General features: G+C 44.9%; 1 protein-coding gene across 1 annotated transcript in view; it reads left to right on the top strand.

The window, feature by feature from the left end:
- The first annotated feature begins 16,861 nt into the window (after positions 1-16,861).
- The window catches only part of LOC126471252 (motor neuron and pancreas homeobox protein 1-like), a 68,988-nt gene continuing 62,222 nt past the window's right edge, over positions 16,862-23,627 (top strand). Inside the window, exons 1-2 of the mRNA XM_050099370.1 lie at positions 16,862-16,925; positions 21,934-22,100. Coding sequence (XP_049955327.1) covers positions 16,862-16,925; positions 21,934-22,100 — 231 coding nt within the window. The remainder of the gene's footprint in view (positions 16,926-21,933; positions 22,101-23,627) is intronic.

Here is a 23,627-nt window from a genome sequence, read left to right as displayed (position 1 = left end):
AGCGCAAGGCAGAGAAAGAAATTCTAATTATAAAACCCCAATTAGCACTGGCAGTAGGGTTACGATACCTCACGTAGTACTCACGCTTTTCAGCAGTCATTTTCCACATCTTACGTACCTCCTGTATAGTTGCTTATGCTTAAAAACAGGCAAAACGTACCTAGTCAAATGCAGAGCTGGCTCATTGAGATTTCCCTTTTTCTGAAGATTTCCTCAATTAGCTGAGTCCAATACAGGTGTCCCTACCATAGGGCACAAGCCAACCTTAATTTTCAGCGTTAACCTTACAGCAGAGAGGTGTGGACTGCTCACAACGCCTGAAGATGACACATAAATCTTCTGGTCACAACAACCTGTGATGTATTTCTGAAAACTTCCTGTGAGACATAAGTAGACATGGCACTCGAAGTGCTACATTTCAAATGTACAGCACTTGGAGAAAACTGTGGAAACACCGCAAGAAATTCATGCTTGAACATAAATGCAGATGCTGTCCAAACTATCCAAGGAAAGATATTTGTATGGTGAGAAAATTGTCAATTGGCCCTAAATAATGAAAAGTGTGAGGTAATCCACATGAGTGATAAAAGGAATCTGTTAAACTTCAGTTACACGATAAATCAGTCTGAGGTAAAGGCCGTAAATTCAACTAAATACCTAGTAATTACAATTACGAGCAACTTAAATTTGAAAGAACATATAGAAAATGTTGTGGGGAACACGAAACACATACTGCGGTTTATTGGCAGAACCCTTGCCCGTTCTCTTTTTGAGTACTGCTGCAAGGATAGGATTAACGGAGTTCATCGAGAGAGTCCAAAGAAGAGCATCACGTTTTGTATTATCAGCCAATAAGGGATAAAGTGTCACGGACATGATACAGGATTTGAGGTGGTCATCATTAAAACAAAGGCGTTTCTCGTTGCGGCGGGATCTTCTCACGAAATTTCAATCACCAACTGTCTCCTTCGAATGCGAAAATATTTTGTCGATGCCGGTCTACATAGGGAGAAACGATCTTCACAATAAAATAAGGGAAATCAGAGCTTTCACGGAAAGTTATAGGTGTTCGCTTTTTCCTCGCGCTGTTCGAGAGTGGAACAATAGAGAATTATTGTAAAGGTTGTTCGATGAACGCTCTGCAATGCACTGAAGCGTGATTTGCAGAGTATCCATGTACACTACTGGCCATTAAAATTGCTACACCAAGAAAAAATGCAGATGATAAACGGGTATTGATTGGACAAATATATTATACTAGAACTGACATGTGATTACATTTTGCCGGCCAGAGTGGCCGAGCGGTTCTAGGCGCTTCATTCTGGAACTGCGCGACCGCTACGGTCGCAGGTTCGAATACTGCCTCGGGCATGGATGTGTGTGATGTCCTTAGGTTAGTTAGGTTTAACTGGTTCTAAGTTCTAGGCGACTGATGACCTCAAAGTTAAGTCCCATAGTGCTCAGAGGCATTACAAATTTGATTACATTTTCACGCAATTTGGGTGCATAGATCCTGAGACGTCAGTACACAGAACAACCACCTCTGGCCGTAATAACGGCCTTGATACGCCTGGGCATTGAGTCAAACAGAGCTTGGATGGCGTGTACAGGTATAGCTGCCCATGCTGGTTCTAAGTTCTAGGCGACTGATGACCTCAAAGTTAAGTCCCATAGTGCTCAGAGGCATTACAAATTTGATTACATTTTCACGCAATTTGGGTGCATAGATCCTGAGACGTCAGTACACAGAACAACCACCTCTGGCCGTAATAACGGCCTTGATACGCCTGGGCATTGAGTCAAACAGAGCTTGGATGGCGTGTACAGGTATAGCTGCCCATGCAACTTCAACACGATACCTGGCGTGTTGTGACGAGCCTGAGAGATCTGGAGAATGTGCTGGCCAGGGCAGCAGTTGAACATTTTCTGTATCCAGAAAGGCCCGTACAGGACCTGCAACATGCGGTCGTACATTATCCTGCGGTAATGTGGGGTTTCGCAGGGTTCGAGTGAAGGGTAGAGCCACGGGTTGTAACACATCTGAAATGTAGCGTCCACTGTTCAAAGTGCCGTCAATGCGAACAAGGGGTGACCGAGACGTGTAACCAATGGCACCCCATACCACCACGCCGGGTGATGCGCCAGTAAGGCGATGACGAGTACACGTTTCCAATGTTCGTTCACCGCGATTTCGCCAAACACGGATGCGACCACCGTGATGCTGTAAACAGCACCTGGATTCATCCGAAAAAAATGACGTTTTGCCATTCGCGCACCCAGGTTCGTCGTTGAGTACACCATCGCAAGCGCTCATGTCTGTGATGCAGCGTCAAGGGTAACAGCAGCCACGGTCTCCGAGCTGATAGTCCGTGCTGCTGCAAACGTCGTCGAACTGTTCGTGCAGATGATTGTTGTCTTGCAAACGCCCCCATTTTTTGACTCAGGGATCGAGACATGGCTGCACGACCCGTTACAGCCATGCGAATAAGATGCTTGTCGTTGGGATCCAGCACGGCGTTCCGTATTACCCTCCAGAATCCACAGATTCTATATTCTGCTAACAGTCATTGGATCTTGACCAACTCGGGTAGCAATGTCGCGATACGATAAACCGCAATCCCGATAGACTACAATTCGACCTGAATCAAAGTTGGAAACGTGATGGTGCGCATTTCTCCTCCTTACACGAGGCATCACAACAACGTTTCACAGGCATCGCCGGTCAACTGCTGTTTGTGTATTAGTAATCGGTTGGAAATTTTCCTCATGTCAGCACGTTGTAGGTGTCGCCATCGGCGCTAACCTTGTGTGAATGCTCTGAAAAGCTAATCATTTGCATATCACAGCATCTTCTTCCTGTCGGTTTAATTTCGTGTCTGTAGCACGTCATCTTCGTGGTGTAGCAATGTTAATGGCCAGTAGTGTAGATGTAGCTGTAGATGAAGATGTAGTTGTAGCAGGCAGCCAACCCAGACACATGCGGCACTTCTTGATGTGCCGCACTTGTATGACTCTGTCTTGCCATGTAGAAACAGCTATTTATTTTTTTAATGTTTCTACTCTCTTTTTTATTACGAGTCGGTTGCGATGGTACGAAAACAAACGTGCGGTTTGTCGCAAAGGCTGATTTCATAACTTGTACTCTGTGGATCTGAAGAGAGTAACTTAGTCCTGTTTAAACTAGTAATCCAGTGTACATATATGCGATTAAGGCAATAAAAAGCTTCATATCAGAAGCTTCCTTTACATTACTTTGTGAAAATTCTAGCAAGCGGAATAATGTGGTGATAGGCTGGTGGACAGTGGGCAGAGCTGGGATAAAGAAGTAAAAGGGGTGGAGGACGGGGCGGCGCCGGGCGCTGGGTGTTGGGGTGGTCGCTAATTATTTGCGGAGTGACGCGCCGGGGGGAGCGGCCGCTGTTTGGCGCGCCATTAGCCGCCAAGTTGCCGACAGAAGGCGCACAGTTGCCTATTCATCGGCGCACCCTCAATACCAGATATTAAATTATCATGACAATCGTGACTGGCGGTCGAGTTTTATTTATTAGCTTGAACAGTGTAACGCAGTCGGTGTTTGCCCGCACACGGCCGTGAAATATTGCAGGGACAGTCGGTGGCTGCGGGCGCGCATCTGCCCGGCCATGCATTATTCAGGCAGATTTCGCATTACACTAACGCGGCCTTATTTCCCTGGAAGGAGCCCGCCGGGCCACTCGTGGCGCCCGCCATTTGGCTGCCGGGCGCTCCACTGAGTCCGCCTCCTCCGCAGCTCCCGGCTAGCTCGGCTCTCGTCATTCGACGCGGACGTCGTCGATGAATTATTTGACGCACTTTGCGGTAAACAGTTTCCGTGTGTCACATTCACGAAATATGCGGCAAATACACAAAGTCGTCTATCATAAAGCCACGTTATTCTGGATATCTGAGGCATTTCGTGCCAACAATTTTTGATTAGCGCATTATGGGCAAATTGTATCACGATTTGGGACTTAGTTGCAGCAAAATTCACAGCGATCCAGGGAACCATATATGTACGAGGGGCGTTCAGTACGTAATGCAACACATTTTTTTCTCAGCCAATTTCGATTCAAAAAGTGCGGAATTTCTTGTGCGACATCGTGGAATATTGCCGCTTCAGTCCCTGTAATTCCATGAAGTTCCGATAGCATTCAAAGTGGGGTCTGTATCGGAGGTGCGTTGTAAGCAGAGAACTGTCATTGACTTTCTTTTGGAGGAAAACCAGAGCATCACGAGTAGTCATAGGCACTTGCAGAATATCTGCACTAGTGGCCATTAAAATTGCTACACCAAGAAGAAATGCAGATGATATTCGACAAATGTATTATACTAGAACTGACATGTGATTACATTTTCACGCGATTTGGGTGCATAGATCCTCTGAAATCAGTACCCAGAACAACTAACACTGGCCGTAATAACGGCCTTGATACGCCTGGGCAATGGGTCAAACAGAACTTGGATGGCGTGTACGGGTACAGCTGCCCATGCAGCTTCAACACGATACCACAGTTCATCAAGAGCAGTGACTAGCGTATTGTGACGAGCCAGTTGCTCGGACACCATTGACCAGACGTTTTCAATTGGTGAGAGATCTGGAGAATGTGCTGTCCAGGGTAGCAGTCGAACATTTTCTGTATCCAGCATGGCCCGTACAGGATCTGCAACATGCGGTCGTGCATTATCCTGCTGAAATGTAGAGTTTCGCAGGTTTCGAATGAATGGTAGAGCCACGGGTCGTAACACATCTGAAATGTAGCGCCCACTGTTCAAAGTGCCGTCAGTGCGAACAAGAGGTGACCGAGACGTGTAACCAATGGCACCCCATACCATCACACCGGGCGATACGCCAGTATGGCGATGACGTATAGATGCTTCCAATGTGCGTTCACCGCAATGTCTCCAAACACGAATGCGACCATCATGATGCTGTAAACAGAACCTGGATTCATCCGAAAAAATGACGTTTTGCCATTCCTGCACCCAGGTTCGTCGCTGAGTACACCATCGCAGGCCATGCTGCTGCAAACGTCGTCAAACTGTTCATGCAGTTGGTGGTTGTCTTGCAAACGTCCCCATCTGTTGACTCAAGGATCGAGACGTGACTGAACGATCCGTTATAGCCATGCGGATAAGATGCCAGTCATCTTGACTGCTAGTGATACGAGGCCGTTGGGATCCAGCACAGCGTTCCGTATTACCCTCCTGAAACCACCGATTCCATATTCTGCTAACAGTCATTGGATCTCGACCAACGCGAGCAGCAAACTGCTGTTTGTGTATGAGAAATCGGTTGGAAACTTTCCTCATGTCACCACGTTGTAGGTGTCGTCACCGGCGCCAACCTTTTGTGAATGCTCTGGAAAGCTAATCATTTGCATATCACAGCACCTTCTTCCTGTCGGTTAAATTTCGCGTCTGCAGCAAGTCATCTTCGTGGTGTATCAATTTAAAGGCCAGTAGTGTACTTTGACCTGGCAGTGAACAAAAGCACGGTGAGTCGTTGGGTGAGGCATCTGTCATCATCGCAATGAGGTCGCGCGAACCTGACCGATTCGCGTTCCGGCCGGTCGCACGCAACTGCGACTCCTGCAGCGTTGGAACGTGCTGACACTCTCATTCGACGGGATTGACGGATCAAAATCAAACACCTCGCGGTTCAGCTAGACGTTTCTCTTCGGTTGTGCTGACACACTCGTCCACCAGTTGGGGTACGCAGTCACGTGAGTCCCCTGAGTTCCTCGCCGCTTAACAGAGGATCATACAGAGCAAAAAAGAACCATCTGTGCGGAATTGGTTGCGCGTTATGAGGCACATCATGAAAAATTTTTGTGGGACATCATCACAGGGGAAGAAACAAGGGTTGATCACTTCGAAACGGAAACAAAACGGCAATCCATCGAGTGGCGCCACACCAACTCTCCTACGAAGAAAAAGCCGGTAAAGTCATAGCAACGGTCTTCAGGGACTCTGAAGAGGTCAACTCTGAAGTGTGTTGTGCTATCCTCAGGAAACTAAAGAAATAACTTCAGCGTGTTCGTGGCTACAAAAAGGCAACATCTCTTTCTCCATGACAATGTAAGGCCTCACACAAGTATGCGCATTCGAGAGAATTGGATTGTTCTTCCGCATCCACCGTACATCCCGGATCTCGCATCTTCCAACTTCCATGTGTTTGGCCCAATGAAGTATGCACTCCGCGGGAAGAAGTACGTGAATGATGGGGAGGGTATTGATGCAGCAAGACGTTGGCTTCTACTTCGACCGGTAGAGTGGTACCGTGCGGGCATACAGGGCCTCCCAGTATCGAAGACTATCCTGAAAAGGGTGGGGAATAATATAATGTATTGGAATCCCCAATAAAACCAGCCTGCTTCCACAAAAAAAGTGTTGCATTACTTACTGAACGCCCTTCATATCTATTCCAGTTTCGGACTACAATCTTATACAATAGATAACTAATTTCGGTCTATGATCAACTCTTCAAGATTTAAAAAATAAAATAGAAGCATCCTCCGTTGAATATGGCTAAATTCAAAGCGCACTAAAGTTATAAAACAGAGTAATCACATATCGTAATTTATATGTAAATAGCATGTTCTCATACCTGAGCATAAACGCTTATTCTACTTCATCGAGCCAACATATGTAAGTATGATACAGTCAGGAAATAATAATCCCGAAATTCTTCGTCGTTTCAAGTAAAATTGTAAGAGTAGTCATTTAAATATCGATGAATCCATTCATTGAAGATTACATTCCGTAGAGCGATAGAATTGCGGGTATGGTGATTGCTACGTTTCATCTCCCATTCCTGACAGACCAGACATTGTGCACGTGATTAAGAACGGTTTCTAGTATGGGACCGTCGATGTGCAACAGGGGATCGTCAAACCGGGAACATACGTGTTCAGACCTGTGCACATGGTTGCTGTAATCTCGGGAGAAGGGACTATTCAAAGCATACTCATCAGAATATGTAATGTGCACAGTCAAAGCGTTGATCCACAGCACCACTCATGAAATGACACCAGTTCTGTGTCCGCAGCTCGTGGTCGTGCGGTAGCTTTCTCGCTTCCCGCGCCCGGGTTCCCGGGTTCGATTCCCGGCGGGGTCAGGGATTTTCTCTGCCTCGTGATGACTGGGTGTTGTGTGTTGTCCTTAGGTTAGTTAGGTTTAAGTAGTTCTAAGTTCTAGGGGACTGATGACCATAGATGTTATGTCCGATAGTGCTCAGAGCCAGCCACCAGTTCTGTAGCTGAACACTGAGGGTAGCGCTTTGTGAGTGGTGCTGTCGAGTCCCTGGTTTGACAGTGCGCTTTACTGCAGGACAGTTGACGACAGCAAGACATGGTCCTAATACAAACATACCATACGTCGATTTGATGTATAAGTAGTACGTGCATCTGGAGATTAGGCTAGAAGCCTCGAAATCCATCGTCTATACATGTATACAAAGTCCTGGGCCGCGTTTTTATGTCTGTATGTTCGGGCTAATTCCAGAAAACTACTGTGGAGAATTTGATACGGGTTCCACTGATAGATAGATTGATTCGCCAGGAAGGTTTATCTATACAGTTCACAACCTCTACTCCAGACATGTCGTCCGACCGTAGATAATTAGCGCTACCGATGCGAAGCCAGGAGCGGATCCATAGTATTAATGTAAAATGGAAGTTAATTTAACTGCAATCTGAGGGAAATTCATTCTTACTCTCAAACAGCTTAATAAACGCTAATAATGATGCACGTACGGATATTTGAACGGCACCCTTCAGAGGCGTTGACTAGTCGTCACACCGGGCGAGTCAGCTTACTTTGACGTATACACAGACGGGATATCCAAAGTCACGAGACACAACGGTGTCGACACACGGGACGTGCTGATTAACGTGTTTCTGCGCTCTCAGCGCTCTCCAGCGGCAGTTGTCGGCTTTATGTAGCTTGCAAGCCATATAGTTTGTTCACGAAAATGGACAGGCTCAAATATCCTACTTTAGCGCTACTAAAGCACACATTTCCTCCACTGTTTCTGGAACCTCGCGGTTCGCCGGTTCGCCTCCTGCCTCGGGCATGAATGTGTGTGATGTCCTTAGGTTAGTTAGGTTTAAGTAGTTCTAAGTTCTAGGGGACTGAAGACCTAAGAAGTTAAGTCCCATAGTGCTCACAGCCATTTTGGACCTCCATATTCCATATGCTAGCCGTGTTGTTCTATCTGTCGTATACGTAAATAAAAACTTCATTATTCCTGAACATGTAATATGACAAAATGGAATGATACATGTCCAGTCGGTAAGGACATCGGCGTATGAAAGTTCCCAAATTCTAAGAAACTCACTCTTGGCAATGAGCGCGCTTATATTTACATAACTTCAAATATCGCAGAAGTTATTTCTGTCAGTTTTATAAAAAAGTCCCACATCGTTTTAGGAAACGCATAAGTGGAAAAAAATAGATACAGGTGGACGCGAAATCTCCTACGTTCGAACCATGCTATTTCATACCATGCCCCCCCCCCACCGTTAAGTACCCTATACTCTAACTTGTATTCTATGTTACGGTCTTCTGACAGTGTTAATCACCGATATGTTATTAATTGACATTTAATTAAAACACATCCTAAAAAGAACATGTTTTTTATTAATCTTCACTGTGTTGTTGCCTTAAAACAGCTTATTTTCATAACATGCGAGTTACAACGCGAAAATAACTTAAAACGAAAATTCTTTAACCACCAATATGACGTTTCTCGTCATTTTATTACAATAAATCGTAGCAGTAACGACGCTTTCTCGAGACATTCAATGCGCTGGTCCTTAGAAACAAAAAATCAAATGGTTCTGAGCACTATGGGACTTAACTTCTGAGGTCATCAGTCCCCTAGAACTTAGAACTACTTAAATCTAACTAACCTAAGGACATCACACACATCCATGCCCGAGGCAGGATTCGAACCTGCGACCTTATCGGACGCGCTGTTCCAGACTGTGGCACCTAGAACCGCTCGGCCACCCCGGCCGGCCCTTAGAAACAGCATACATTCATAGTGTGTAAGGTATGACATAAAACCCATCTAATATGGGCTTCTAATGAGCACTACAAATACAATATGCCGTTTCCCATGTTCTGCTTGTGATGTTCTAGCTTATTGGTTCGTACTTTAAGTGACACTTTGCCGAAATCTCACTGAACTTATTTTGTGGTTCATGTGTCTAAAAGGTTCCTCGACATGAAACAGCAGGAAGTGACGTCACAAAACTCGTGGAGCCCCGCGTTAACGTTAGCTAACCCGACGGTTCGAGGCAGTGCGTGAGCCACGCAGCTCGGTGGGGCGGCAGAAGGCGAGCAAATGCGCTGAAGTGTCGTTGCGGGCTGGGGGACTAGAACTATAGAACTAGCTGCTAAGCGCCGGGCCGTCCGCGCCCTCGCCCTCTGCGCTGCCTTAATGGAGTCCTTTCAATTAGCAGCATATTGCGGGGCTAAGCGGCCGGCACGCGCCGCAGATGGCCGCAGCTTTTTATGGCCTCCTCTCACCGCACCGCACTTTCACACCGCCAGCTGAGAGCTCCCTGATGGTGGGACAACACAACTGCTGACGGTAAGCTCCGCTCGAAGTGCCTAAGCAAGGTCACGGGAGACTCACGCGCGCTTTATTCGTTTCGGGTTTCCAGATCCAAGTTGTAGTTATATAAGAACTTTAATAAAACCCCTTTAGTTCAGTGTGACTGGAAGAAGACGTAGGTCACTCATGTTTATAGGGTGGCAAACGAACGGATCCATGGTGTAACGGCTGTCTGACGCTGGATCCTAGAGCATGTGATGTCATTGAATGTTGTGACATTTCTGGCAGAAAAGGGAATTATTGTCATCTTGTAAAATGGGTAAAATGGCTATAAGCACTATGAGACTTAACATCTGAGGTAATCAGTCCCCTAGGCTTAAAACTACTTAAACCTAACTAACCTAAGGACATCACACATCCGGCCACGGTGGCCGAGCGGTTCTAGGCGCTTCAGTCCGGAACTACGCGGCTGCAACGGTCGCAGATTCGATCCTGCCTCGGCCATGGATGTGTGTGATGTCCTTAGGTTAGTTAGGTTCAAGTAGTTCTAAGCCTAGGAACTGATGACCTCTGATGTTAAGTCCCATAGTGCTTAGTGTCATTTTGACATCACACACATCCACGTCCGAGGCAGGATTCGAACCTGCGACCGTAGCAGCAGCGCGGTTCCGGACTGACGCGCCTAGAACTGCTCGGTCACAGCGGCTGGCTATTGTTATCTTGCTATTCAGCACAGTATAGTACAGTTAGTTACAAATTTACTACGTATCTACAGTTTTAGAGGATATACAGAAAAATAAGTAGACTAGACACAGTATGGATTTTGAGACCATGAACTCGGCGGCCTTAATTTCTCGAGATTTGCTGAAACTAGGTCATCCAGTGAGCAGGTTATTGACAGCTTCGGGCATACAAAGAGGTGTTCTGTATCTTGACGTTTCCCACACTTATATGTTGCCTCTCTAGTAATGTATTTTTACTGATTTAGGTTCTGTTTGCACTGAGCGACTCCTGCTCGAAGCCCATTCAAGGTCTTCTACGTCTGCTGCGGTAGCTGGAAACCACCCGCAGGCTCTCCCTTTAGTCTCTGGTATGTCCTCCAGGTGTCTTGCTTCGCCGCAGCTCTATCCGGCAGACGGAAGGTGATGATGTAGTTGCTTCAATAATTCGGAGAAAACTCTCTCCTGATTTCAGTCTGGGAATTTGTGCGTCGCTTCCTGACACAGGGTGCGTGGCAGTCATTTTCCTCTTTTTCCTTCTCACCTTCTACGACTGATCTTCGTATAACATTTGCAGATCCTGTGTTTACTAAGGAGTAGATTTTGACGAATGGAGTTGGTCGAAGGTATCCTGTTAAGATACGGCTAGTCTCATTAAGACGAAAGAAGCGGCTTACAAAATACTCTTTCGATGGATTTTGAGTATTACTCATCAGTTTGGGACCTTTAACAGATATGACTAATACAAGCGACAGAGAAGATCCAAAAAACAAAAACAAAAATAGCTGCAAGTTTCGCAGGGTTCATTTACTAAACGCGCGAAGGTTGCGGAGATGCTCAACAAACTCCAGTACCAGAATCTTCTAGACAGACGTTGTGTGTCACGGACAATGTGACTTTTAAAACGCCGGTAAGCTTACGCTCCAAGAACAGTCAGTCGGCGCATTGTTTCCTCACACACGCATCTCAAGGAATTTTCACGACGAGAAAGTCAGAGAAAGTAGAGTTCATACGGAGGCTTACTGACAATCATTCTTAACACGCATCATTTGAAAAATCAACAGGAAAGGAAGGAACTTAGGCACTAGAAGCACTCTCTGGCGCACACCTCAACGTGGCTTCCTGAACATAGATGTAGACACAGAAACTCAAACAGTTAGCTCTGATTCAGAAAACACCACCCGTGTCTTACAGCTGTGGCCGAGCGGTTCCAGGCGCTTCCGTCCGGAACCACGCTGCTGCTACGGTCGCAGGTTCGAATCCTGCCTCGGACATGGAAGTGTGTGATGTCATTAGGTTATTTAGGTAGTTATAAGTCTAGGCGACTGATGACCTCAGATGTTAAGTCCCTTAGTGCTTAGAGTCATTTGAACCATTTCGTGTATAACGCAACTCACTTTTCTCAAACGCTACATGTTGCAAATACACTATATGATCAAAAGTATCCGGACACCCCAATGTGATGCGGAATTCATCACTGCATGTCACGTGAGGCGGATGCGCCAGGATAAAAGAAGGCGAGGAGTATTGCGCTGTCAGTAGGTAAGCAGTAACAGCAGGGTTGGTCGGTCAAGAGAGATAGAGGACTTCGAACGTGTACTAGTCACTCCATGTCACCTAAGAACAAATCAGTCAGGGACATTTGAACCCTTCTAAAATCTTGGACTGGGTATTTGTGTTGTCCTCATCATCTTCATTCGTGACAGTGGCTCGATTGGTCTGTGTAAAAATTGGACTGTGTAAAAATTGGGACTTTGTACGGGCGCTGATGACCGCGCACTAGAGCGCCCTACAAACCAAACATCATCATCATCAACCCTTCTAAATCAGCTCACATCGACTGTTGGTGAGACCTCATCTACTGACGGGCATGGATCGTCGAGCATTGTGGAGAGTAGTTGTAAGCGTGAGATCAGCGGAAGGAATCACTCCTCAGTTTCAGATTGCTACCAGCAGTCCAGCTAGCACAATGACTGTTCGTAGGTACCTAAAAAGAATGGGGTGCAATGGTTGAGTAGTTCCTCATAATCCACAGATTTCTGTAGTCAATGCTAAGTGACGCTTGACGTGATGTAGAGCGGGAAGCCACTGGAAGGACTTAGAGCTTAGTCCCACTTGGAGTACTGAAAAGCAAACAATAAAACAAATAACGTTCAAACAGGCCTTGAAGGCGCAACGGTTCCGACCGGCCGCCGTGTCATCCTCAGTCCTTAGATGCCATACAGTAGGGCATGTCGTCAGCACACCGCTCCCCCGGCCGTTGTCAGTTTTCGTGAAGGGTGCCACTACTTCTGAATGAAGTAGCTCCTCAATTTGCCTTACAAGTGTTGAGTGCACCCCGCTTGTCAACAACACTCGGCAGACCCGTGTAGTGACCCGTGCAAGCGCTAGCCAAGCCCTATAATGCTTAACTTCAAATGTTTGACGGGAACCGGTGTTACCATTGCGGTAAGGCCGTTGTCACAGTATTGAAAGGCAGCTCTCATAAATGTGGAGAAACTCAAGATAATCTGATAAACAAAACTAAGACAATGGGAATATTCGTTTAAAAGACTGTTGGTTAACTCCTAGAGGATGGCACAGTTCCGAAACCAATAATGGTAAAGCTGTGAACCTATATGAAAGTGACTGAATACGTGAAATTAGTAGGAGGGAAGGCCTATAGAAGTTGAGAGGGTTCTGGGACAGTGAAGAGAGTAAAACGCATACAGAACACTAGTGAGACAAAGTATAAAGGACTGTTCCAATACTGAGGTCATATCAAACAGACCTGACACGATATATCTTAAGAATTCAGCAATATGCTGCTACTATCGTAACAGGTCTCTAAAGTCTTTAGAAAAGTGTAACGGAGATGCTTGGAGAACTTAAATTGGAATCTTCGGAATACAGATGTTGTAAATTGGTGCTTGAAGTGTACTGTGAGACAGTTCTGCTGCCTACATCGTTTATCTCGGGCGGGTATCGCGATAATAAGATAACACTGATCAAGACGCATGCTTTCAGTTTTTCGACGTGCAGTGTGCGAATATTACAGAAAGAAGATTGACATCCACGAGGGCGTGCTGAAAACTAGCGCTTCAGAATTTTTTATTTGAAAACTCTTAAATCTTTTTAAATAAAACGAATTTTATTAACAATCTAAATATTTATTTTTCGTGTCTACATATTTATTTCTCACTGTAGTCACCATGGCAGCGAACACGTTTCTCCCAACGAGAGACCAGTTTGTTGATACCGTCACTGTAGAATGTTTGACATTGTTGACGGAGCCGCGGCCTCATCTCTGTTTGCACCGCTTCATCACCATCAAGGTGAAGTCCTTTAAGGTGTTCTTTAAGTTTTGGAAACAGATGAAAATCGGATGGGGCCAAGTCGGGACTGTAGCGAGAATGATCGACGACAGCGAACCCAAGATGTCGAATTGTTGCAGATGTCGCAGCGCTCGTGTGTGGTCTGGCATTATCATGCTGAAAGAGATGGTGCTCCATGTGTGGACGAACTCTCTGAATTCGAAACTCGATTATAAGCACCGACATAAGTTACAAGCTACGATTCGGAGCCCTCTAGTGGCAGAAGGCTGCAAATATAGGTGTAGAATGTTAATAACGTTTGTTTTATTTAAGGAGCTTTAAGAGTTGTCGCATAAAATGACATTTCTTTTCAGCACGCCCACGTGTATTACTGATTACCCTCCGCTACGGACTGTGCAGTAACTTGCTGAATACATATGCGGAGGTAAAGTCAGAGGCATTTGCCTCCATCTCTGACAAGGCCGAAGTGGCCGTGCGGTTCTAGGCGCTGCAGTCTGGAACCGCGAGACCGCTACGGTCGCAGGTTCGAATCCTGCATCGGGCATGGGTGTGTGTGATGTCCTTAGGTTAGTTAGGTTTAACTAGTTCTAAGTTCTAGGGGAATAATAACCTCAGAAGTTGAGTCCCATAGTGCTCAGAGCCATTTGAACCATTTTTCTAACAAGGCATAAAGTCTAATTTTCCTTCTATTAACAGTAGGAACTTCTTCTGTTCCCTGGCTGCTAGAAAGAACAGTTAAATGTAATCCCATCAGAGGCACGGAAAACAGATACTAGGATTACTCATGTGAGATAGGAAAGTTGAACGCCCTGCTCGGTAGGCGGAGCATTAGCTATTTTGGGTAATATTTAGGACCGAAGTCGGCAATGGCCTTGTTTAAGGACGAATGCGCCATTAACCTGAACACATTGTGGGAAAAAACGGAAAACATAATTTAGAATGGCTGGTTGTTGATTTGAACCTCGCCGCGGCCCAACATAATCCAATGTCATAACTACTGCATCACTTCCTTCGGTAACGTGAAACAATATTGTAAGTAGTATCAAGAGCAGGAGCGTGATTTTGCGGCATGTAAGTCATATATGGGAAGAGGAAGCTGGAGACCACATAAACGGGTGCATCCAGACAGTCGCTAGCAAAATCCAGAAAAGAGAAAGTATGTAACGAAGAGGTTCGATAGCGAATGGATGTAGGAGGGTCGCTTACAACTGACATCGAACAGAAGCAGTTAATATGGTATGGTCATGTACAACAGATGGATGAATCCACGTTACCTAAGAATACTGAGCCGTGGATACCACTCAACTGCAGAAAACGTGGATATAAAAAGTTATTTCCATATGCTTTCAAGCCCAGTGGCGGAGGAGAGACTGGGTTAAATCTTAGGAAATGTTTATGTGCCTCTAAGGTGAATTTGTGTCGTGTGAGGAGTCATTTAACGACTGGGAATACAACTCGTGATAGCTGCAGAGCTGAAACTATCACTGGTATCAGACGTAAAAGTCGGCTGAGACGGTTCGTGGAGGCCAACAGGTGTTACATTCTGGGAAATGTTTTTGCGGCATTCTGTAGGACCATTAATATATGCAGGGAGTACTGCCGAACAACCGGATTAAAAATTCATGCTTGGATATCACGTTCACGCATGCACTGTGGGTGTCTTTCCTAAGAAGAGCAAGATCCTTCAGCGAGATAATACGCCTCACGTTGCTACTAGAGATACCGACGGGTGTTTCGGACAGTACGGTCAAAAGACTTCAAACTACTACTGTGACCCAGCTGAACGACTATGGGAACGTGTCGGTCATCGTCTTCGATGCGTGAATACTCGAACATACATCGGTCAACAGCGGTGGAAAACACTGCAGCAAGCATTCCATGGCTGCAGATAGCCCTGGGGTGCTATCACCAACAGAATCCGCCACTGTTAGTGTGGTGTGCGTACTGTAAGACCTTCGGTACACACACCATCAGATTATTTGACTTGTCGCTCTAACGAAGTAGGCGACTGTCAGCAATATGTCTCGTGGTCTTATTGTAGCGTGTTTATCTTCTGCCATTAGGTCAGACGATAGAAATGCCACTTGCATGCTTAGAGTAGCAGATTGACGGTGACCAACTTTAAACAGAACTTGATTAATTTTCACACACATTTATTAAAATAATCACAAGCATAAAAATAACTTAACTTGGTTCTGGATGCTATTTACAATCGACAATCTGAAGTTCCTTTGGTCTTGGTACGTTAATCTTATTCTCACATATCTCTGATACTGGACGAAGTGTCTAATCATTTCTCTTCATGGCTATGTACAGGAATATGATAATCTTATTAGGCGCAGACTGAACCTTGACTATAGACTGGTACAGACTAATGCAGACTGGTGCAGACTAAGGCAGACTGACTAATCGGAGGTCTGTACACACGTTATAATACCTCAAGCGTTCAGGTATCACTGCGCGAGTGTGATCCGCGAGGAGAAAAGGTTCTACGTTATCAGCAATCTCATTGGCTGCGTTACATATTAATACGCGGATCGGCGGAAGCAGAATTTGGTCCGTCTTTATGACAGCGCCATCTCGTAGTGCGGAGACGGACGAGCGCTGCGCCTGCGCTGTTGTGCTTAGCGGGGCGCGCTCTAGTGGGAAAGTTGTGTACGCGCTGACTACGCCGAACTATGTACACAACAGTCAGTTTATCTAGCTTTTGTATATGCTGCAAAGGAACTCTACTCCGGATACTTCCAAAAGTGTCGTTATATCGTGACTTGACAACTAGTTGTCAACATAAATCTTAGATTTTGTTTGTGGACAGAAGCAAGTTAAACAATTCATAAAAGCCGCCTTAAGAAGGAATATAAAGTTTAATGTTCTTTCGGTGACGAGGTCATTAGTGATCGAGCAAGAGCTGGGACTGGGTAAGAATAAAGAATGAAATCTTTCATGACATTTTCAATGGAATCATCCTCGCATTTGCCTTGAGAGGTTTAGGGAACCAAGGAAAACTTAAATCTGGATGGCCGGATGGGATACTTAACACGCGCTCTGCTAAATGCAAGTCTGGTGTCTTAAGAAGTACGCACCTCATGCGATCAGAATCACTTCAATACCTGCGCAGTTGAGAGTGCAGAAGTTTCTCAGAACCTGTCTCTTGGTGACTAGCTCTTTGATAACTTAATGAGGCTATGTGTCGGACTAGAGGCGTTCTTCTGCACGTTCAGATCTATGGGAGGAGTCGGCACTCAGTAATGCAAGGGGAGTCTGCCGGGTTGTACATTCGCAACGCAGAAGAGATGAAACAGCCCCGTATGCGTAAGTAGGCAACGCAGCTGCTGTTAATGTAGATGTTGATCTTTCTTACACTCCGAAGGCGTTTAATTTTTCCTGTCAAGCTATAATGTTGTGCAAATATTTTCACAATCCTACTAAAGTTGTCGACCGGGCGCGCTGCCAGCAGCCATTACTTTGCGTCGGTAGGAGGTGACGCGTGCAAATGTGACACTAAACAAGCATTCCTGGTGCTGCCTACGCAGTTCATCTCCGAAAAAATAACGTAGTTATTAGCATATTTAGTTGGAAAGATGTCTCACTTCTGCACTCTCGAAAAGTGGAGCACGTTTTTTCCCATTCTATGAGTGCGATGCATCACTGTCGGCAAGCGTCTGTATAGCCTCGAATTTTTCTGATTTTATTGTCATGGTCATATCGCGACATATGAAATAATATGTTGCTTGACTCTTCCTGGGTGCGGAAGTTTACTAGTGAGCCCGTCCTAAGTGCACAACGTGACCCACTCGGATAGCCGCGCGCTTTACTACACCACTTTCGGGATTCGGGGAGCCGCGCCGGACCCCGATCAGTGCTGCCGTGCGGATTAACGATGAGGGCCGGTATGTCGGCCAGCCTAGATGTGGTTTTTAGGCGGCTTCCCACAGCTGCTCAGTTACACGATTCGCAAATATCTCCATAACATTCTCACACTTTCGCACGGGATAACACTACACGCAGATAGATGGGTTACACAAATTTCTCTCCCGGGCAACAGGTGGGGCATCCGGCCACTCTGTACCACTAACACTGCCAGACCAAGATTAATATGCCAATTCCTTGAAGATACGGGTTAAAACCAGCAAAAGTGCAACTTGCGTCAGCGAAGCGGGAAAGTCGACCGACTAATGTGTATGAGACGTAATACCTCAACCAATATTGAGAACAGAATAAAAATGTTCGGAGGCATTACTTTACAGCAAGCCCTCGTTCGTTCGCAAAGATTTTCGTGCTGTAGAATTCACATATCGATGTCAATTATAATGACAGTGCATTACGACTGTTGTGTTGACGCGTTTACTCACTGTCCAGAGAAATAAAATCCTAGACAGAAAAAAATGCAGCACCACCGAAAAATCCCCGGTAAAGCAACAAATATACGACACTCATGAGTACTCTGAAAACAAATAACCGATTTAAAAGTAAGAAAAATACATCCACACTTTCTCCATACAAAGTATATTTTATAGGAACCTAACCATTAGGAATGTTTCTGCATTATTACTTGCTAATTCTCTTTCCATCAGACTTCAAACTGCGCAATCACCGACGTCTTAAAACTACTTTTGGTCAATTATCATGTGACCTTAACTCTCAAATTAGCCTTGGAGAAGTCTATATGTGATAACTAGTGATTGAGTTTCAAAAGTTTGCACATGAAGTTGTCGCGTTGAAATATACACCATAGAATGTGTTGAAATAAGGATGTAAATTAGAGCTCTACAACTTCCTAGACGTAGTAGTTGCTGTTAAGTCTCTGGCAGTTATTCTAATTATTATTATTTCTGATATTCAGCGCACACCACACCATCACGACTCTCATTCGTTGTTAAGACCCGAAGTGCTATAAAAAAGTAGAAGTCACACTTTGTACAAAACCTTAATCAGAGGTAAGCGAGTCATATACGACGACGTTTTCTGAAGCAGATTTTCACGGTGTATTCGTAGATTTTCTGTAACAAAACACTTCGTTGTTTTAGAGCGATAGTAAAGCAGATTGTTCGAGTTCTACTTCATAAACAATGGTGATGATACGAGATGAAAGAAGAGATTAGTGTTTAAAGTCCCATCGACGACAATGTTAGTAGAGATAGAGCATATTCTCGTACTGTGGAAAGATGGTGAAGCGAGTCGACCCTTCCTAAAGGCGTATACCGACATTTGCGACAAGCGATTTAGGAAAATCACGGAGAACCCAATGCTAGAAGGACAGACGGGGATTTGAACCACCGTGCTCCCGAATGTGCTTCCAGCGTCTGACCACTGCACCACCTTAGTCAGTTTGATATTAGAAAGAGCCATGAGCTTTTACAGACGTGAACAACTGCGCAAATTTCCGGTATTGTAATCAGTCACTTCTATTTAAAGAATGCCATCGTTTTCCTTCATCATACAATCCACCAGTGCAAGTCCCAAAAACATGCCGAACTGAAGACTGTAATGATAAAGACATATCGAATCTTGCCCTGACCCGTCTGTGCCGTTGCAGCCCACAGGTGGCGCGGAATGCCCCATCATCCGAGAATAGGAGCCTGTCGACTAGGCGCGCCCTAGTTGGTCTGAGGAAGTCTGCTGAGTTAGTCGCAGGTGCGCATGGTGTACACAGTCACGAATCGGAGTGCGGAAAGATTGCACGAACACTAATAACTGTTGATCCACGTTAGTTTTAGATGAAATAACAGACTACAACACATGACCCGTCAGAGTAGCCGAGAGCGCACGCCTCTGATCACTTACACAAAAAAAAAAAAAAAAAAAAAAAATCAGAAAAAGGAAGATTTTGTTTTGTTTGTAAGGATAGCCCTAACCTTGATTTCCCATATTTCCCCTGGTATATAGGCAGCTCTCAGGGGTAGGTTTAGTCAGGAGCCAACGCCTGAAGTGGCCTAGATTTTTTGTTAATAGGATGAAAAGTGGTGGTGGCACTTGTTTTTTTTTAGTTCCATTTTATTAACGGGTTTTCAAAAGAAAAGAAAATCCCTGGTTCGATTAAAAAAAATTAAAAAAAATAAAAAAAGGAAAAAAAAGAAAAAAAAGAAAAAAGAAAAAAAAAACAAAAAAAAAGAGCGCTAATGCGCTGCTGCTTCCTGGACTCGGGTAGGCGCGCTGGCCACGGATCGGAACCGCCCAGCGGATTAATGACGAGGACCGGTGTGCCGGCCAGCCTAGATGTGGTTTTTAGGTGGTTTTCTACATACCCCTAGATGAATACCGGGCTGGTCCCCACTTTCCACATGCGTTACACGACTCGCAGACATTTGAAACACGTTCGCACTATTTCATGATTTACACTAGACGCAGACAGCTGGGGTACACTGTTTCCGTCCGCGGGGAGTATGGGGTGGCGCAGGAAGGGCGTCCGGCCACCCCTTCACACTAACCATGCCGCCCTGCCAATACTGCGGGATAAAGGCACAAGTAAAAGAAGAAGAACAGGCTAAAACATGTAATATTTTACAGAGACCGGAAACGTGTAAATGCTACTGCGACCGCTACGGTCGCAGGTTCGAATCCTTCCTCGGGCATGAATGTATGTGATGTCCTTAGGGTAGTTAGGTTTAAGTAATTCTAAGTTCTAGGGAACTGATGGCCTCAGATGTTAAGTCCCATAGTGCTCAGAGCCAAATGCTACTGCAATGTAAACAACACCGTAAGGCCTTTCCTATGAACTTGAAGTATAATAATTACAGTGTCTAGTAGGAACTGTCCTGATTGCAAGAGAGTTTTCTCATCATTTTTTTGTTTCTTATTGACATAATTATATAGAGAAGTAAGAGTAGGACATTTATAGGGAACATGTCACTGTGGCACAGGGTTAGGAACTTTATTACCGTGATATGTGTACCTTCACAGTAACACTATCTTCCAATTCTGTCAATATCAAGTGTCCGATGACAAATCAATGTGACAGAAAATTAAAGAACACAGGAATGAAGAAGCAATATTAATCTAAAACCGTAGTGGCGCTTTACAAGTCTTACCGTCTTGTTTACAGCGCAACAATAAAACATTGAAATATGTGGCTATTTTGTATAAGTTGTAAATAAATAGTTGCTACTATTATAGTTCTAAACCTCGTGTTTCTGATACAACATACCTGTGACACAACATATCGCACTCTCGAGTGCTACTGGCTCTATGATCGCCAAACGGAAGGAGCAGAAAATGTTTTTGGTTATTTTAAAGCTCTTTTAAGATTTTTATAATAATTTCCTCATCGACGTTTCATTTTTACACAAAGGAACATCTTTTATGTATAATGTAAGTCAACAGAGGGTACTTTCGAGTGCTACAAACTTTGCAACAGTTAGGATTCGTATGAAACAATTATTTTAAAAATTTTGATAATTGTTCTATAAAATTCTTTTAAAACATTTTAATGTTATTAAATTCGACGTCGGTGATTTATGCTACACTTATCAGCATTTCTCATGAATTGCAAAGGTCCACTCTCTGCCGGCCGGAGTGGCCGTGCGGTTCTAGGCGCTGCAGTCTGGAACCGAGCGACCGCTGCGGTCGCAGGTTCGAATCCTGCCTCGGGCATGGATGTGTGTGATGTCCTTAGGTTAGTTAGGTTTAATTAGTTCTAAGTTCTAGGCGACTGATGACCTCAGAAGTTAAGTCGCTTAGTGCCAATAGCCATTTTGGTCCACTCTCTACAGGTAGAGGGCGCTTTTCAGAGATGTAGGTGTTGCACCAATCAGGTTTCCATATATATATATATATATATATATATATATATATATATATATATATATATATATATATATATATATAAAGCCGCAGCAGGCTAGTGCATGGATGGTTATGACAGTGAACTCTCATTTCCAAATTCTACTGGTTACTCTGTAACTATAACAAATTATATGTTGCAGACATTTGTATTATAAGTAAATTCTTAAGGATCTTGAAGCTTTATAAACTTAAATTTTAAACCATTTGTAATTTGAACCCATTGTGATTATTACATAATCTTTCGCAATAGATCTGAAGAAGGGCAACTGGCCCGAAAACAGTCATATGGAAATAAAGGCAAGGGATCTGAAGACTTATTCTGGACACTTTTTTATGAGTAACGATTGCTGTAACTCCATCGAGAGGAGTACGTCCAATTTTGATGAAAATTAAAACTTTACGATTATCCCGTGTAGTACAAATGGAACTATAAATACACGATATGCCTTTATGTTAGTTAGGCGAGGACATAAAGTATGTGCCAGTTTGCGAGGCGGTGGCGGCGGCTGAGCGAGTGCGTGTGTGTTGGTGTGCGTAGGATGCGGCGGGCCGCAGCACGCACTGCTGGGGAAGACGCGCCGGCCGCGCACCGCCTTCACGTCGCAGCAGCTGCTGGAGCTGGAGAAGCAGTTCCGCCAGAACAAGTACCTGTCCAGGCCCAAGCGCTTCGAGGTCGCGACCAACCTCATGCTCACCGAGACGCAGGTCAGTCCACTCACCAGGCTGCCTCAGCACACAGAGCATCGATTATCCGAAACAAATGGATGTGAGGTGTTCTGATCCTAGATTATTAGGAAAACTGATCACTTCATTCATTGGAATATAAAACGAAGAAACACTGATCCAAACATAGTTTTTTGTCATATATCTTACAAATAACAAAGTGAACTAGAATGAGATTTTCACTCTGCAGCGGAGTGTGCGCTGATATGAAACTTCCTGGCAGATTAAAACTGTGTGCCGGACCGAGACTCTAACTCGGGACGTTTGCCTTTCGCGGGCAAGTGCTCTACCAACTGAGCTACCCAAGCACGACTCACGGCCCCTCCTCACAGCTTTACTTCTGCCAGTACCTCGTAATGTTTGGAAGGTAGGAGACGAGGTACTGGCAGAAGTAAAGCTGTGAGGAGGGGCCGTGAGTCGTGCTTGGGTAGCTCAGTTGGTAGAGCACTTGCCCGCGAAAGGCAAGGGTCCCGAGTTCGAGTCTCGGTCCGGTACACAGTTTTGATATGCCAGGAAGTTTCAACAAAGTGAACTGACCACACAGTCCTGCTCGAAAAGTTCAGTTTGGTTTTTAAATCGAGGCTACAGCTTACATTACAAATGTAATGTATTGCGAATACATAGAAAGAAAGATCCTTTATTGTATCATTATATGATAGCGGAACAAATACTGGTAGCAGTTACTTCTGTAAAATATGTGGGAGTATGCGTGCGGAACGATTTGAAGTGGAATGATCATATAAAATTAATTGTTGGTAAGGCGGGTGCCAGGTTGAGATTCATTGGGAGAGTCCTTAGAAAATGTAGTCCATCAACAAAGGAGGTGGCTTACAAAACACTCGTTCGACCTATACTTGCGTATTGCTCATCAATGTGGGATCCGTACCAGGTCGGGTTGACGGACGCGATAGAGAAGATCCAAAGAAGAGCGGCGCGTTTCGTCACAGGGTTATTTCGTAAGCGTGATAGCGTTACGGAGATGTTTAGCAAACTCAAGTGGCAGACTCTGCAAGAGAGGCGCTCTGCATCGCGGTGTAGCTTGCTGTCCAGGTTTCGAGAGGGTGCGTTTCTAGATGAGGTATCGAATATATTGCTTTCCCCTACTTATACCTCCCGAGGAGATCACGAATGTAAAATTAGAGAGATTCGAGCGTGCACGGAGGCTTTCCGGCAGTCGTTCTTCCCGCGAACCATACGCGACTGGAACAGGAAAGAGAGGTAATGACAGTGGTACGTAAAGTGCCCTCCGCCACACACCGTTGGGTGGCTTGCGGAGTATAGATGTAGATGTAGATGTAGACGAAAGAAAATACAAAATTTGTCAGAGCAGAGATTCGTTTTTTGGTGCTAAATCTCGTAGTTGTTTTGAAGACAGTGACTGGAAAGCATCTTATTCTTGTTGTAAGCACTTCATAGGTGCCTCATCGCAGTGGAAAGCGTCATCAGTAGACGCTATTTTTTTCAGAATGGTCGTTGTCTCTAGGCACTTCCTCCTACCGCAGTGGTCTT

Source organism: Schistocerca serialis, chromosome 3 (assembly GCF_023864345.2).
Source record: "Schistocerca serialis cubense isolate TAMUIC-IGC-003099 chromosome 3, iqSchSeri2.2, whole genome shotgun sequence".
Taxonomy (NCBI): domain Eukaryota; kingdom Metazoa; phylum Arthropoda; class Insecta; order Orthoptera; family Acrididae; genus Schistocerca; species Schistocerca serialis.
This window is presented reverse-complemented; position numbering and strand designations above follow the sequence as displayed.